This window comes from Ammodytes marinus, assembly GCF_949987685.1.
Source record: "Ammodytes marinus genome assembly, chromosome: 4".
Taxonomy (NCBI): domain Eukaryota; kingdom Metazoa; phylum Chordata; class Actinopteri; order Uranoscopiformes; family Ammodytidae; genus Ammodytes; species Ammodytes marinus.
The window spans coordinates 33,128,235-33,146,054 of NC_137233.1; the positions used below are offsets into that span (position 1 = coordinate 33,128,235).

Below are 17,820 nucleotides of genomic sequence, written 5' to 3' on the forward strand. Positions count from 1 at the left end.
ACACATTCGTTCACAATTAACCTACAATAGCGCCACATAGGTCTATTCATTTAAAATTTTACAATGATTTGAATCGGAAAAAATATCCTCATTGAACAGCTGCACGCCATGCACTCTCACTGTATTTCCCTCAACGGCGGACTATGCAGCAATAGTCAGACAGCGATAAACCAGGAAATTCACAATTTAGAAACAACAACTGGCAAAATCGTAAAGTGCATGCGGAAGGAAAAAGGCGAGAAACGCAACTATACAGTAGCGGACCTGTGGAATGGAGGAGATGGAAGCGCCACATATGGGCCTACTCTAGTAACAAATTAAACCCAAACGTGACACCAACAGTAACTTTCAGTGCATCATAAACCCAAAGCAACTGCAGGAAAAGGAACTTAATAATTAATAAATAATTGTTTATATAAATATAATAAATATAAATGTGTCTATACTTTCTAAATATAGCTTTACTAAGATCATTAAACCCTTACAGCTATTAAGGTACCTTTTGTAAAGCTCACTAGCATTAAATCTCTCCAAAATGCCATCAAATGGTTGTCTGTGATTTAATCTAGTGATTTAGGAGTCCTCTCGAGGACTCCTAGCTTTTCATAGATTTAGGAGCTAGTTTTAGCGCTAAAATGCTTTGTGAATTACACTTATCTTAAAAAGTTAGGAGTCCTAAAATTAGGAGTGAGACGCCCCTTATTTTTGAGAGTTACTCCTAAATCAGCACGTTAGGACCTACTCTTAGCCTTAAAATGTTTTGTGAATACAGCCCCTGATGACTGATGTATAGCTACCTATAGGTCCATGATAGCTACCGACTGTAAAAAACTCTTACCAAAGCACAGGACTTTTATGGAGAATATATGTAACACGACAGTAGGTGGCGATAATGCTTTGCCCGGTCGCAGTTCGCCTGGCAAAAAAAAGAAAAGAAGAAGAACGATATCAACAACAAAAATGTCGGAAAAGGAAGAGGAAGAAAGCCATGGTGCTGTTAGGTTAACGAAGAATGATATTAACCCAGGGGATACCACTGTGTCACAGAAATTACCCGAAGATGAGAGCACGGAGAGTTCTGCATCTCAGTTGACCCAGGACCTCAAAAGCGTCCTGGTTACCAGCGTTTTAAACCTAGAAAAGCTCGACGTAGACCTGTACAGGTGGGTGGCTGAAGTTTGACACTGTGTAGGCTACTACTACAGTTAAGTGTAGCCTATAGGTCATCAGTACAGTTCACTAATGAATGCCGCATTCGATTCATGTCCTATCGGTGGTTGTAAATGGCTTTCACATCTAGCAACGTCAAATAGGATATTACGACTGAGAGACTTGATTTGACCCAGACTTAAACCTTTGTAACTGCGTGAAAGCCAAACACATAGGGATGTCACACAAAGACCACAGTTCATTTTAATTGTTATTAAACCGACATTTAAATGTTGTGTACAGGGCTAACACTGTCATTGACGTTAACCGTCTTAAACACGTGAACTCTTAAAGGTGCAGTGTGTAATATGACATCATCAAGAAAGTTCTACAAAGTTCTAGAATGCAACACTCCCTGGGTAACCCCACCCCTTTTGAATAATAACAGAAGCTACAGTGGCCTTCAAGGACAAGAACAATTCTACATTTTAAACAATGCACCTGATGACATTCCAACTATGACACTTCCAAAATGGCGGCACTAGGCCTTGGTCCAAAATATGCAGAAATATGGACATATATGAGACCCTTTCTAAGGGAAAAAAATAATAATTCAAAACATTTTTTTCAGCTATATATGCACTAAATTAAATGTACTTATGGATATTATAATACTTTCTACAAAATCTGCTAGGAAATAAAACCCACAATTCTACACACAGCAGGTTTAAAGCTCCCATATTATACACTTTTCGGTTCTATTATACACCATATTATATGGTCTTAGTGGTCCCTAATACGTTTTTCTTTAATTGTTTGCTGAAAAAAACTTTCAGATAATGTATTGTACTATGCTGATGTTCAGCTAATCTCACAATGGCCTATTTTTTAAAAAGAGCTGCAGCTCCCCTCGTAAATATACAATCTTTGAGCTGCCCCCGCCCCCTGTCCGGAAGCGAAGCCAGAAACGCCTCGCCCTCTGTCTGTTTGTAAACAATGATGAAGTATTTGCTGGGCCTGTTAGCGCAGTTAGCCTACCCATGAGAAGAACCAAGTCTAGTGCTAGTAACGCACTTTGAACAGTTTGACATGACCTATCCTTGTCTACATGAAAGACTATGTTCATACAGATGCACTGACTTGCCGTTTCCAAGCTAATGGAAACGGCATGTTCACAATAAAAATGCTGCAAAAGATGGTGGCTACTGCGAAGCTAGCTCGGGAGCTACCGGCTAAAAATACCACTAAAATCAGTGAAAAAATTATCTTCAAAGTTGACTTGACTACATTACTAACTTCCAATCCTTTGTCCTGTTAAAAACGAGGCATTTCCAGACTGGTGTGGGGGATAGAAATATGTTTTTATGAGCAAAAGCTGAATGCTTGTCCCAAAGCTAATAGCTATACACCAGTCAGGCAAAAATACCAATAAAAACATTTCTTTCAGTTTCACTGTTTGAAAAAACCCACAAGTAGCTTCCTATCCGTTGTGTTATTAAAAACGAGGCATAGACTGCTGTGGTTAAGATAAATGAGTGGATTATGCAACATTCACCATGCTTTTCTGTACTACAGGCACCTTGTCGCTTAGCAACAAGCAAACAACACGGGGATGAAGGAATATTTTTCGGGGCCGTGGACCAATAAGAAATAGGGGGTTGGGCTGCACAGTGGAAGCTTCTGGCTTTCCAGTTTTTGACGTCAGAAACGGGGAGAATTCTGACTGGAGTATATTGAGGGGGAGGGGTGGGGGTTTCAGAAAGGGGGAGAGTGAGAAAAGGAGAGATTGTTATTTTTTTTGATATGTTGGCAGTCTCTAGGCACACCGTGGACCCATGGATATGTTAGAACACATTTAAAAAGTGCATTTTGCATAATATGGGATCTTTAAATTAACTTTCCTAAGAACCCAGCTAACCCAGCTAGCTAGCAACATGGCTACAACTGCTTTGGAGAATGTTTTGTATACTGTTAAATGAATGTGATGTAAAGTACTAATTAGTCAATACGTTTGATTAGTCAATAAGCTCAACTAAGCCTACACTATTGAGGCACTTACAAATTATTTAGTTTTTGTATGTTGTACCACTTAAATGAACTACTATTACATGAGCATCATGTAGTGAAACTGCATTGCATATATTTAAGTTGTTTTTCTATTTTTCCCCCAGAGGGACGCACCACTGGGTGCCCCGTACTCAGCGTTTGTTTGGGGGTCAGATAGTGGGTCAGGCCCTCGTCGCCGCTGCTAAATCCGTCAGCGATAATCTCTATGCCCATTCTCTCCACTGCTACTTTGTACGAGCAGGTGAGACATCGCACAGTTCTGAAGGCGCTGTCAAAATTTGTACAAGCCATATATTAAGGAGGGAGCTCAGAGTTACATTCTGGAGAATGCTTGTTGTCAAACTCACTCTTTTTTCACTGATTTTGACAAAGTGATTCTGACATTAAGCATTCTCCACAATCACTCACTCCCACCTTTTAACGCAAATAATCTTTCATAGACTGAATGAAACTACAGAAGACTAAAACAGTCGGTCAAGATAAATTGATCCTACACTGTACCGCACAGTTAGTTTTAGCAACATTTCTGAACATGAAGGCCTGCATTATAAATACAGAAATATAACCTTCAACAACTGACATAATCCAATCATAATCAGTGGAATGATCCAGCTGTGTGTGTGTGTGTGTGTTTTTTTTTAGGCGACCCTAAGGTTCCAGTGCTGTACCAGGTGGAACGCATAAGAGACGGTCGCAGTTTCACAGTGCGCTCTGTGAAGGCCATTCAGCACGGACAGCCTATACTCATCTGCCAGGCCTCCTTCCACATGCTGCAGCCCAGCCCCCTGGAACACCAGTTCCCCATGCCCACGGTCCCTCCACCAGAAGACCTCCTCACTGTCGAGGAACTCATTCATCTTTATCTCAGGTGGAGGCTGCTTCAGAAAATTCATTATTTAATGGCGATTGTAGCAGTTTTTAAGACAGAAATCCAAACATTGGCAACTTTTCTTTGTCTCATCTGATTTAAATCTTAAAGGTTCAGTAAGCGGAATGGTCAGTTTAGCTAACTTCCTGTCAGTGACTACAGTTAGCAGTCCCCTCCCTCGTCCCTACGTCACCACATTAATGCACTGCGGTCTTCCAGAAGCGAGTTTTCTAGCATAATCTCAGATCTGTAAGTGTGATAAAACATGATAAAAACCATCAAAACAGACATTGGGAAGGATTTTTACCTGCTCCACCATTGTAGGCGCATACACATTCACCCATCTGTCGCTCTGCACGTGCACCGTCAATGAGACAGGTGCCGGTTTGTAGCGTTCTCTCTTCTGATTGGTTATCAGTAGTGGGATCCCCGAAAAGTTTATTTGCCGAATACATGCAGAGCGAGTGACTGAGAGATCGGCTTTATGAAATGTGCACACTACAGTGCTGTTTGAAAGTTTGTGAACCCCTTGAGCATTTTGGAATTTTATTCTGTTTAACCATTATTAATTAATTTTTATCAATACCAGTATTTTTTATATGAAATAACAGATGTTTGTTTATCAATTCAAAATTTTTCTTTTCCAGAAATCAATTGTTAAAAGAGATAAAACAAATTATTTGACAACTGTTGTATCTGCAGAAGTTTGTGAACCCTGAGCTGCATTGCTTAAATCGAGCAGGTAAACACAATCAGGTGGGCCAAACTGATTGATGAAATAGACCAATGTAATGAGAGATCTTTAGGGAAGAAATTGGGCGGCACTAGATAAAACAAAGATAAAACCAGGTCAGTTTAGGCTCACCAAAGTGAACCCATACAGGCCAGACATGCCAAAAGGGAAAACAATCTCAGGAATAGAGATTTTTCACAATTGTGATGTTGCACATTTGTCTGGAGACAGCTATAAATTCATATAAAAAAGTTTGAGCTCCATCGGTCCACCGTGAGGCAAATCATCTACAAATGGAGAGCTTTAAGAGTGACTGAACATCTGCCTAGAAGTGGACTTCCTTCAAAAATATCCACAAGTACCACAAAAAAAGTGATTCTTCTGTTAAAAGCCAACCCAAACATTACATCTAGTGATTTGCAGACCTCTCTTGCAGCATCTGGGACAGATGTGCATGGTTCCACAATAAGGAGAAAACTCAGTCAACATGGCTTTCAAGGGAGGGTTGATGAAGAAGCCTCTGCTCTCAAAAAATAACAAAAGTGCTTGTCACAACTTTGCCAGAGAGCACCTGGAGATACCTGAAGTCTTATTCTGTGGACAGATTAGTCCAAAATTGAACTGTTTGGTCATAACCAAAACCACCATGTTTGGGCAAAAATGCAACTCTGCCTACCACCAAAAGAACCCTCTCTCAAGTGAAGAATGGTGGTGGCAAATCTCCAGATGTAATGTTTGGGTTGGCTTTTTCCAGAAAAATCACTTTTCTTGTGGCGCTTGAGGATATTTTTGAAGGAAGTCCACTTCTAGGCAGATGTTAAGTCATTCTTAAAGCTCTCCATTTGTAGATGATTTGCCTCACGGTGGACCGATGGAGCTCAAACTTTTTTATATGAGTTTATAGCTGTCCCCAGACAAATGTGCAACATCATAACTCTATTCCTGAGATCCTCTGAGATTTTTTTCCCCTTTTAGCATGTCTGCCCTGTATGTGTTAACTTTGGTGAGCCTAAACTGACTTGGTTTTTTCTTTGTTTTACCTTGTGCCACCCGATTTCTTCCCTAAAGATCTCTCATTACATTGGTCTATTTCATCAATCAGTTTGGCCCACCTGATTGTGTTTACCTGCTCGATTTAACCAATGCAGCTCAGGGTTCACAAACTTTTGCACATACAACAGTTGGCAAATAATTTGTTTTATCTCTTTTAACAATTGATTTCTGGAAAAGAAAAGTGTTGAATTGATAAACAAACATCTGTTATTTCATATAAAAAATACTGTTATTCAGTGTTGGGAATAATGCCGTTTAAAATAACGGCGTTAGGTAACGCCGTTCTTTTTTCAGTAACGGCGTAATCTAACTAATTACTTTTTCCGTCGTTACAACGCCGTTATCGTTACTGAACGTTAAATGCGGTGCGTTACTATGAATTGATTGAATAAACTGTGTAATCCGAAAGCACCCTTGGCTCCATAGCCTACTACACAAACTGCTAGAAAGGAGACCGGTGGGTTAACAACAAGACAAGCGATTGTTATTTCTTATACTGTTTTAAGATGTGTTTTATTCAGTGTGGATGACATTATAACTGTCAATTAGCGCCGTCACGTCAGTCAGCCGGAGCGCCTGCTTAGTGAAGTTTATTTTTCTTTCTCTCTCTGTTGTGTGAGTGCGTGTGTGTTGCCGCAGTAACCACCTATCAATCCACGGTTGAAACGTGCTCTCCCTGAGTTTGTTTGCATCGCCCTTGTGAGTAAGTGCATGCGTTTCCCGATCTCTATAAATTACAATTTATGCACGTTATTAAACAGCCGCGATTCGCCGGTTGCAACAGCTGTTTAGCGTGTCATCATTAGCCGAATATTGCTACTGTTATTTTCCTGGCATCTGTATGCTGCTGTGCATGTTAAAGAAGGAAATAAACATAGGATAAATCCTTACTCCTCCTCTCATCGTCTCATGCTTCATAGTCTGGCGTTTTTGGCCTTCAGTGATAGCAGATCAGCACGGTACATTCAGCAGTTTCCTCTACTACTTTTGTTGAGAACGAAATAGGCTAGGCCTACTTGAAGTGCAGGATAAACCTCTTGCTGTCTGTTGATGTGCAATAAATATTGAAGGTTATGTAGCCTACAAGTAGGCCTTCCTGTCTGTTCTACTCATTTCGACTTGTGAAAACTGCTCAGAAAAATCAAAATTTGTTGACATACAACAATTTTTTTTTTTTTTTACAGTAGGCTAACGCAAATAGTTACTTTCCCTGGTAACTAGTTACTTCTATTATAAAATAATTCAGTTACTAACTCAGTTACTTTTTGGAAAAAGTAGTAAGTAACTATAACTAATTACTTTTTTAAAGTAACGTTCCCAACACTGCTGTTATTGATAAGAATTAATCAATAATGGTTAAACACAATAAAATTCCAAAATGCTCAAGGGGTTCACAAACTTTCAAACAGCACTGTATATAAGTGATCACTGTATGAAAATAGAGCGATTTAACACTTATATTAACATAAATAAATCTCTTACTTCACCTTTAATATTTTAATCTTGAATACATCATCATGCCATTTTATAGACAAATTCATTAATCCGGAAAAAGACGTGCAGTTTAATTGGCCATTAAAATAATGTAGTTGCAGGCCTTATCTCTGGTAAAAATGTCCATTCCTTTTTATTAGTGCAAAAGAAACATGAACAAGGGACTTGAATAGACACAACAGCACCTAGGCTACATAACAAGGCCTATCTGGGTTTATGTACAGGTAGACTCAGTGGGTTAGGCTAGAGGGCTACATTAATAGTTAGTACAAATGGGAAACAATACACATACATTAATAACACTTTCACCTTATTGTAGTATCAGCCTACGATAATTTTACTTCAGTGACGCGTTGTTACACTCTGCTCTCACTTTAGTTTTTTTCTATGAATGATGACTTGACGCCAGTCGTAATCAAAGCATGGCGCACACTAGGCCTACAGACAATATAAAGTATGCTTCATAACTCCAAGTTTGCTTTATTGAAAATGATGCTGGTCTGCCTTTGCCAGTAGCCAGGCAGGAGCTAACAATTATGCAATCTTGATCAGTTTCACTCACTTTCTGTCATAGTTTGCACTCACAATATTCATTTCCTTCTCTTGTTCCACAGTAAACCAGACATAGCAGAAAATGCCAGACAAGGCCTGAACAAACTGCTGGCTAATGAGGTTCCCATTGAGATAAAGCCAGTCAACCCACCACAGTTTTTCAGACGTGCTGCAGCTGACCCCAAGAAGCTGTTCTGGGTGCGAGCACGAGGATATATCGGTAAAATGCACAAAATGCACATTTGCATTGCATATATTACAGATATAGCATTTATACTTCGTAATGATAACATAAAAAAATAGAATAGTGGTACAGTTCCTGAACATAGCATTTTATTTGCCTCATTCTTCAAAATACAGTATATGCAATGTGAAGATATCAGACAATGTAAATACTGTATTAAGCAGACAATAACGTGTAACACAGCCTAATCATTATTTCTGTGTGTATGCAGGTGAAGGCAACATGAAGCTGCATTGCTGTGTTGCAGCGTATGTATCAGACTTTGCACTGCTGGGCACAGTGTTGCTGCCTTACCCCAACTACAGTGCCAAGTTCTCGGCCTCCCTGGACCACGCCATGTGGTTCCACAGCACCTTCCGCAGCGATGAATGGATGTTGTTTGAGTGTGAGAGTCCATGGGCAGGTCAGTAAGGTGTCCACTATCTTCTGTCTACGGTGCTTAGTACGTTGGTCTGATTCACAGCATCACAAATAGGCTTTTTTTGTTGTTTTGTTGAACTGATATCTATAGCTTTGTTTTCCCACTGTCTTTTACAAACCAGTATGTTTCTTCATACAGTATATAAAATGTATGATGCCGCCATAATCAAAGACTGCAAATCTAGATTCTGTAATCCTGATCTCGGGGTATCTGGGTCAGAATGATCCTATCTGAAAAACCTGGACGAAACCTACAAGATGACTTTTATCTGGGATAGCAAAGAAAAAGGATTTTAGAATCTGGATAATTCTGATCCTGATTACATGTTTTGAAAAACTGGGCCCAGTTGACAACTCTTGTTGTTTTAGGTCATAACGAAAAAGACCAAAGATATCTTTGACCCTGTTTCCACCTGGCATTAATATGTGGTTTTTAGGATCCGATCGCGCTAACTACAGGTGGAAACACGCTCAATGCGCATTGAATGCGCATTGAAATTATCCACATTCGGAGGTGGTTTGAGACCACTTATCCACATACCCATTAACAGTGGAAACGCGTATGCGCATCTCATACACATTAGGCCCCGCCCACTCAACTGCGGCGAGTGACTGGGCGGAAACGCGTACTCATTCACGCGACAATTCACGTCATAAAAGCGCACCGTTGCAGGTAAACAGACAACAGAAAACAGAAAACATTGAAGATGGAGTGTATAAGCGGAAATGATGTACGAGCTGATTTCCATACAGCGCGGGGAATTCGAATCCGGATCGCAAACGCGCATAGAAGACGCATTGTTAAGGCCAGGTGTGAACAAGCATATTACATTTACATATAACGATCGGATTCCTCAGAACCACATATTAATGCCAGGTGGAAACAGGGTCTTAGTCTATCTTGTTTCTTGTCTTTAAAGGGAGAGAGCACTTTTAGGGTCCTTTCCTGTTTGTATTTCCTTTGTTTACTAGAGCTGCTTGTTGACATGTTGTAGCTATGTGGATGAGTGTTATGTCAGTGACTACACTTCCCAGCACCTTAGCGCCTGGAGGTGACATCACACAGGTGCACACAGACTGTTGGATAATGAGCAGCAGCCGTGGAGCTGGAGGAGATTGATTGACACACATACCTGCAGGAGACACAAGGGGGCTCGGCGTTTGGCTCAAACATAGCTCGCGTCAGTGAACGGTTCTTCATTTCAAAGCTTTCAGAACTTGACAGAAGGATCTCTCTTCCCAATCACACTACAGAACGTAATATCATATGACTGGACTGGAGGCTCATGAAACCAGCGGACATAGCTACACTTGGCCTCATCAGCTCTTACTTTGCCTTTTCTTTTGTTCCTTTCGTGGTGTTGTGTTGCAGTAGCGCCAGTCAGAATAGCGGCAGTCGGGCTTACGGCGGCTGTAGTATGACAATACATCAGTGAAAAGGCTAGACAAATATTGTCATTTTTATGCCCTGCATGATAAGCCAGTGTACTGAGTACAGAGCCACAGATGCTTTCACTGTAGTCTATTGTATATTCTTTGTTTTGATGCAGGTCAATTTGATTTCCTCTTTCCTCCAGCTTTGAACTAATCCTACAGATTGTTCCTTTGCTTAAAACGTTAACCTTAAGAATGTCACTTCTAAAAAACTAGTATTCAGCCACCTTCACTGCTCTACAATTGGACAAAAAAAAACATTTTCCCCTTGTTAGTGTGGATGCATTAATCATGAAGAGCCTTTTACCCTTTTCCAAATTGGTTTGCACTTGGGTTACATTCCAATGGCCTAATCTAAAATGATGTATTTCTTCATTGCTTCCAAATGTATTTTTTTGTGTGCCTCGTGATCCTGAATTGAAGAAAACAACAACAACCCAACACATGTTTCTGAATAGTTCTTTGCAAATGTTGTGGCTATTATCAATTTCAGTTTTCATCATACTTTTCTGCATACCGTCCTTAAGCCCACCGTGCTTGTTGTTGTGTCCCACAGGCAGCAGCAGGGGACTGGTCCAGGGTCGACTGTGGAGAAGAGACGGGGTGCTCGCAGCCTCGTGTTCCCAGGAGGGCGTCCTGAGAGTCAAAGCAGTCCCACAGCCTAGCAAACTTTAAGCACTTTAATTGTTTTAAATGTATAATTTATTTGTAAATGAAATCATTAACCTTTTTTTTTTTTTTTTTACATTAACATACAACCGGAAATTAATTGTATTACCATGCAATAAATAATGAGTAAGTTATAATGGATGAATACATGTCATTTGTTAGATGAGATCTTTTGACAGGTTTCTAAAAGCCCAAACTTCCACAGAGAAGAAAAGGAGTTAACATACTGTTAGTTTTATGCAACTACCAGCAGCGTGGGGTTGTGGGGTTATCTTAATGGGAATAAAGAGCCACCTGTTTAAGAGAAAAGAGCAGGTTAATGGAATGTGGAACAGGATTGAGAAAAGGAACAGCCTGATCCGCCAGTGGAGAGTGAAACATTGGTGAAATAGTTGTGTGTGTTTGTGAGACAGCCAACACCCTGAACCACCAAAGGAGAGTAAATACATGTCGTCATTAAAAAGAAGGATAACCTAGACAATGTACAGCATGTTTCTCAAGTGAAAAGATGGTGGAGCAGGGACAGGAACCTACAGTGTTCCACCTGTAATGATAACTAAAAATCTAATCTAATCTAATTTTTTTTAGGCCTAACACTAACCCTAACCTTAACCAGGCAACTCTGAGGGCACCAAACACCCATCTGACAACCTACCATTCCAATAAAAACATACCTGCCCACTTGAACAGCAACACATTTCTCAACAGAGGGAAATAAAAGGTTTATGTTGTTAATGACTTCTTAAATAAACCGGTAAGTATAATAAAAGCAATTTAATGTAGGAATGACTATTGAAAGATGTTTTGGTGATGAGCAATTCAAACTAGAGTAAAACGTGTGCCTACCAACCCCGTTCTCCACTATACAGTCCCCTCCAAAAGTATTGGAACATTGAGGCCAATTCCTTTATTTCTGTTGTAGACTGGAAACATTTGTGTTTGACACCAACATATGAATATGAGACAATAGATCAACATTTCAGCTTTCATTTCCAGGTATTTACATCTGGATCTGATACACAACTGAGAACATAGCATTATTAGTAAAGGAACACCACATTTTTAGGTGAGCAAAAGTATTGGAACAGATAGACTTAAAATAAATTAAAGTAAATAAGACTTAATATTTTGTTGCAAGTCCTTCGCTTGCAATAACTGCATCAAGCCTGTGACCCAATGACATCAAAAAACTTTTGCATTCTTTTGTGATGCTTTTCAAGGCTTTCACTGCAGCCTCATTCAGTTGTTGCTGCACAATGTTTACTTCAAAATGAAACAAAAACAAGAAGAATGACTGTTAAACTAATTATGGCAAAAATAAGGACTTCAGACAATAAAATATAAAATATATATATGGGGGGTGTACTTATCTAACACTATTCTCACATCTTGATATGAGGCATTGCCCAAGTCTTGGCAACAGTTTGAACTCATTTGCAGCCATTAGCTGTTAAATGTTAAAGAGCTGTGAGGCTCAAACCTTAACTGGCCCATTTTACCTGATGGCACAAGTTAGCTGATGTCACCCAATGGACTATGCAGATGTGTAGCCATAAGAAAACCACTTATCAGTGGGGCTTATCAGGATAAAATGCTTCAATTTGCAATGGGGCATTATTAAAACATGGATTTTTTAATAACACGTAGGATAGTTCTTAACACGATTTTAGTAGGCTAGTTTCAACTCCTGAGTAGTTGTCTTTGTTTTATGCAGGCCAATATATTTCGGCCCTCTGAAACAGTCCCATAGCTACTTACTGTAGTTTGGTCTGACTTTGCGAGACTACATAGGCCGATCTCCCAAAACCACAGAATTCTGACATGGTCGTTTAAGAAATAAAGTTATCAGTTAGGGTCAAATAACTTAATGCCAACTGAAATATATTAATCACTGAAGTGTTTGACCACTCCTGCCTATTTGCAAATCCAGGTGACGACTTTGTTTTGGCCGGGCACATACCGGCACATACGTATACGTCCGGATGCTGCTATGTCCCTTCGCATTTGAGTTCCGCCCTCTTTTCGATGAACACTGCACAACTTGGTTGTTATGCGGTTAGCGCCCTTGGTTACCACTTTCCACCCGCCATGCATCAATGCCTGGAGAGGAGAGCTTGTGAGGTACAATGAAAACAATGGCCAGCTGTTGATAGCAGACAACACAGGTACTTCAGCTCTCTATTAAATAAAATTAGTAGAAGAGAGAAAACGTTAAAGGCAAGCATCTATCGCTAACGTAACGTAACGACGCCTAGCTAGTAGCATTATGGCTAACGTAACATAACAGATAGCTAGCTAGCTAACTTAGCTACGTCAATAGACGCATATATCGTGACTTCAGTGTCAACTACTACAACCTGTGCAAGTTAATATTGGCTAATTACGTCAATTTAAGTCAGTGAATAGGCGCGATAACCATAGTTTGCTGAGATAGTATCAATGTATAAGGACATGTTATAGTTAGCTGTTGGAAATGGGATCTAACCTGGAGTTCCTACCTGTTTCCAGGTGTACGGATGCTATTAAGGCTTGACCTTTGGTGAGTGAATCTAAAACAGAATGGAGAAGGAACCGCACAACACTGTCGTCTTCAATGTTTCCAAAAGAGAACTGTTTACTACGAACAATGGATACAAATCCATGCAGAGAAGACTGAGAGCTCAATGGAAAATCCAGAGGTAAGCTCTCATCGCTGCCTTACAGCTACTTGCTTTAGCTCAAACAACTACATTTCCCATAGTTTAGATTTGATTAAGAAAAATGGTAATTTGTGCTCTCTCCCCCAGTATGAAGGAGGAGCTGTCCCTGGAAAGGCTGAAAGGTGTCAAGTTGTGGTTAACTGCAGGCCCCAGGGAGAAGTTCACAGCAACTGAGGTGATGTATAGAAAGAATAAAATAGATAGTGATTTGTAGAAGTAAAACATTGTTAACATGTTAAGATACTTTCCATATACCGATAATCGCATTTGGCATGGTACAAATGGCAAGCTCACCGGCCACTTCAAATATAGCGTGTTTACCTTGCCGCTTCTAAAATTCTGCCGTTGTCCCTTTCCTTTCAGCTGGAGGTCCTGAAGCAATATCTGGACGGAGGAGGAAATGTCCTGGTCATGCTCGGTGAAGGAGGAGAGATGAAATATGACACCAATATCAACTTTCTTCTGGAGGAGTTTGGAATAATGGTCAACAATGGTGCGTATCGATACATTGGTCAAATGACAGTTGAGATCTATTCAGCTACGGCTAAGTTTACAACTGTTGAATTGAATTATGTGCCGTTTTCCTTCTCTTAATCATTGCTGCAGACGCTGTTGTGCGAAATGTGTATTACAAATACTTCCATCCGAAGGAGGCGCTCGTGTCCAACGGTGTATTGAACAGGTTTGTAGTTAGAGCGTAGAATGTTGTTCTCACTTAAACACACCCACTGGTATCATTCTGATTTACGGCCATTTACGGCCATTCCTTTTTACTTTTTGGGTTAAATCTTTTAATCAACTTCAATAAACTACCGCTTATTTAAACATTTAAACCCTTTAAATGCCTTGTTTGTTAACATGATTTCAATGGTGTTGTTCCCCCACAGAAAATGAGCTGAATAATAAGTAATAAGCTGAAGTCACAACTTTCTGCCCTTTTTCTTTTTTAGAGAGATTAGCCGGGCTGCTGGCAAAGTGGTCACAGGAATCATTGAAGATGAAAATGTCGGAAACAATGCACAGTAAATGATTTTCTTCTATGTTCCCAATTTCTCCATAAAGTAATGCATTTATTCTTTTATTAAATGCAATTTTTTTTCTGTCTTTACTTAGGGCTCTCACATTTGTGTATCCATATGGTGCCACACTCAGTGTGATAAAGCCTGCCGTTGCCGTTCTTTCAACTGGCTCAGTCTGCTTCCCCCTCAACAGGCCTGTACTGGCCTTCCATCAAGGAAAGGTCAGAGCCATAATGGACTGTTTTTAACTCATAATACTTAGGAGTGTATACTGGTGGTGATGTTGAAATGTGTCTTACACATAGGAGGCTGGCAAACTGGTAGTGCTGGGTTCCTGCCACATGTTCAGTGACCAATACATCGACAAAGAGGAGAACAGTAAAATCATGGTGAGTCCAGTTTGACAGAGACTGGTTAAATTTAAGATATTTAACAAATCAGAAGAGTAGAAAAGCATTCTGCTCTTCTGTGCAATGTGTTAACTGTAATGTTTTGTTCACAAAAGCTTGGCGTACTTTTTAATTCCAGGATGTGGTGCTCCAGTGGCTCATGTCTGATAATATACAGCTGAATCAGATTGATGCTGAAGACCCAGAGGTGAGGAGGTGGTACCCTTGATGGGACGATGGCATCCCTAATGTTGTCTTTTTAAACAAGCCCACACATCAACCATGTCCTTTCTGTCCCCTAGATCACAGATTACACCATGTTGCCAGACACCGGCTGCTTGTCAGAACAGCTCAGGGTGTGCTTACAAGAGGGTGATGAAAACCCAAGGGACTTCACCTCGCTCTTTGATATGAATCTGTTCAATTTGTCAACAGACACTTTACCTCAAGTCATCAGGTGAGAATGCAGAATACAAGAGTGATATTCCCTCTTTATCACAGCCGTTTTTCCTCCAGATTTTAAAAATAAAAACTTTTCTGCAGCGCTTATAAGCAGCTGAACGTCAAAGACGAGCCACTCCAGCTGATCACACCACAGTTCGAGACCCCTCTGCCTCAGCTTCAACCCGCTGTAAGTGACAGTCCTGTATTCATGCCCCAGCCCAATGTATGTATTTAAAATTCAGAGTTGAGGTTTAAACACAAAAGTGAGCGTGGTTGTGCCTTTTTTATTTAGGTCTTTCCACCTGCCTTAAGTGATCTGCCGCCACCAATGCTGGACCTGTTCGATCTGGATGAAACATTCTCTTCTGAGAAAGTGCGCCTTGCACAGCTCACCAATAAATGCAAGTTCAAGACGTTTTTTAAGTGTCAAAATGTATTTAACTCTGTCTTTCATTGAATAACTCCACTACCTGCACGTATTGTGCGTGCACTGAAAGAAAACCTGTTAATACTAGGGCTGTCAAAATTAACGCAGGTTGATTAATTTCTGGAATTATCTGCGTTAATTCTTTTAACGCATGTGCAGAATGATCCGCCCTGTGCATCCCACCGGCTCTGCACTTCAGTCACTCTAACGTTGTGGCTGACCCAGGATCAGTAGCTGCGCGCGGCCAAACATAGCAGCACGTTAGCCCATGCCGTGTTTTAAACTGCTAACAGTCACGTCTGTGTCGCGGGCATAGATAGTATAAAATCAACTGCCGCGGGTGACAGTTGATGTCGGGAGCAACATTGTCCGTTCTGTTCAGAGCCCGCGAGGACACAAACGTCTGCAGTTTTCAGAGGTGTGTGTGATCGCTGACTCACACCGTCAAGTTTATACTTAAAGTAATGATTAAACTGTTTTCATTCACAGGCACAGACGATGATCTTGAATTTTATGTGCGGAAATGTGGTGAAATTCTGGGTGTGTCACCAAAGTTGGATAAAGATCAGAGGGATGCCAAGCACATCTTGGAACACATTTTCTTCCAGGTTGTAGAGTTCAAGAAACTCAATCAGGTGAGTGACCCTTTAGAAACCATCTACAAGAACAATTATGCATTGGAAGCCTTGCCTGAACATTGTTTAACATCTTTACAGGAGCATGATCTGGACACCGAGGCACGATTCACACCCATGTGATCGTAGAAGAACATGTTTAGGAATCAAACGCTGCCTTAAATCACTGTAAACTATATTTTAAAGCAGATTAGTATATTCTTTAGTTAAGGAACTGTTACTGTAGTTGTGGACTATGCATCAACAGATACTGTGTTGATTAGAAACTTTATATAAAATGAAATATTTTCTATTGTATTCTCATTCAGAAATAAATACACTTTAACCAAGTTGGATACTTTATTTAAACAATTTATAAAAAAATATATAAGACACATAATAAAATCTGCATTATACACATGGATCCTGTAAAACAAAATAACATGGGATTAGCAGATTTTGCCAGAGCATAAAATGACAAAAAGGGTTTACGTCAACTGAACATCTTACCTTCACATATACGTCCAGCATTTGAATATGGTGGAGTGCAGAGCCACGTCAGGGAGAAACCTCTGCTAGTGAATGCTGTGTAGACTGGGCTTTTGGATTCCACGTTTGCTCCAGGACGCTGCTGGACTCCATGCCAGGTTTTGGGCTGTTGAACTCCGATTTAATCGAAGACACGTCCCATGACATTTGAGAGTCACTGTAGGACTGGTCAAAAAAGGCAGCCTTTTGTTGCTTCTGAAGCAGCATGTGGGGAGTGGAGGACTTTCCCTGCAAAGGCACGGCCAGGTGGCAGTTGTCAGTCTCCTGAGCGTTTAGGCAAGTAAAGGCCGGACAAGGAGAAATGGGGTCGGGCGACAGGCACAGAGAAGCCAGGATGGATGGCCTGGTGTCGGATACATCTGACACTTTTTCGTTGGAGGCTCTGGATGTGGACATTAATTCCAGCGACAAAGCAGACAGCAAACTCTGCTCCCCAAAAAACCTCCTGTCCAGCGCCGATAGAGAGGAACACTCAAAGCTTTTCATATCTAGGAGGTAGAATTTAAGATACTGTTTAGAATCAAATTGTTTGATGAGATTAAAATGTATATTTAGAAGTAAACCACCTTTCTTACCTTTTTTGACTAAAGCTGTCTCCATTTTGTCTCTGGGCCAATGAGTGTCAACTGAGCTCCAGGTGGGTTTTAAACTGTTGAGGCTGCTTGTTAATTGACCCAGCTGGTTGCAAAGCAGGTCATTAGAGGAGGTGGGGCTCCACAAAAACATACAACCAGGGAACCAGCTAATTATAGTTTCCATTATTTTCCACTCATTAATAATTACATTAATCTAATGTAATACAATAGCCAGAAATTACATTCTAATTTTCCAGAGGCTAAACTTTTCTGAAAAAAATTAAAAGGTTATTTTGAATGGCTGGGTTCAAAACAGATTTAGTCACTTTTCAGAGAAAAGCAGAACATCTTTGAGAAATTCACACCAGAGATGTTTTATTTTTAGTTGATTGTTTGCTTATTGACTTATGGTTTTGATCTA

The 17,820-nt window shown here is 40.3% G+C and overlaps 2 protein-coding genes across 2 annotated transcripts; both read left to right on the forward strand.

The window, feature by feature from the left end:
* Positions 1-960: 960 nt before the first annotated feature.
* Positions 961-10,804, forward strand: acot8 (acyl-CoA thioesterase 8; the record flags this gene model as incomplete). The annotated part of the gene is made up of 6 exons (XM_080025388.1): positions 961-1,163; positions 3,321-3,457; positions 3,859-4,084; positions 7,979-8,136; positions 8,372-8,563; positions 10,571-10,804. The coding sequence occupies 6 exons, from the start codon at positions 961-963 to the stop codon at positions 10,687-10,689; spliced, it is 1,035 nt and encodes a 344-aa protein (XP_079881514.1). The 3' UTR covers positions 10,690-10,804.
* A 1,384-nt stretch (positions 10,805-12,188) lies between these two features.
* ift52 (intraflagellar transport 52 homolog (Chlamydomonas)) lies at positions 12,189-17,710 on the forward strand. The gene is made up of 14 exons (XM_080026805.1): positions 12,189-12,848; positions 13,192-13,361; positions 13,470-13,557; positions 13,746-13,875; positions 13,989-14,064; positions 14,333-14,404; positions 14,496-14,622; positions 14,707-14,790; positions 14,930-14,998; positions 15,093-15,247; positions 15,334-15,421; positions 15,527-15,635; positions 16,151-16,296; positions 16,378-17,710. Exons 2-14 carry the CDS (start codon positions 13,243-13,245, stop codon positions 16,417-16,419), a joined length of 1,305 nt encoding a protein of 434 aa, XP_079882931.1. The 5' UTR covers positions 12,189-12,848; positions 13,192-13,242; the 3' UTR covers positions 16,420-17,710.
* Positions 17,711-17,820: the final 110 nt, after the last annotated feature.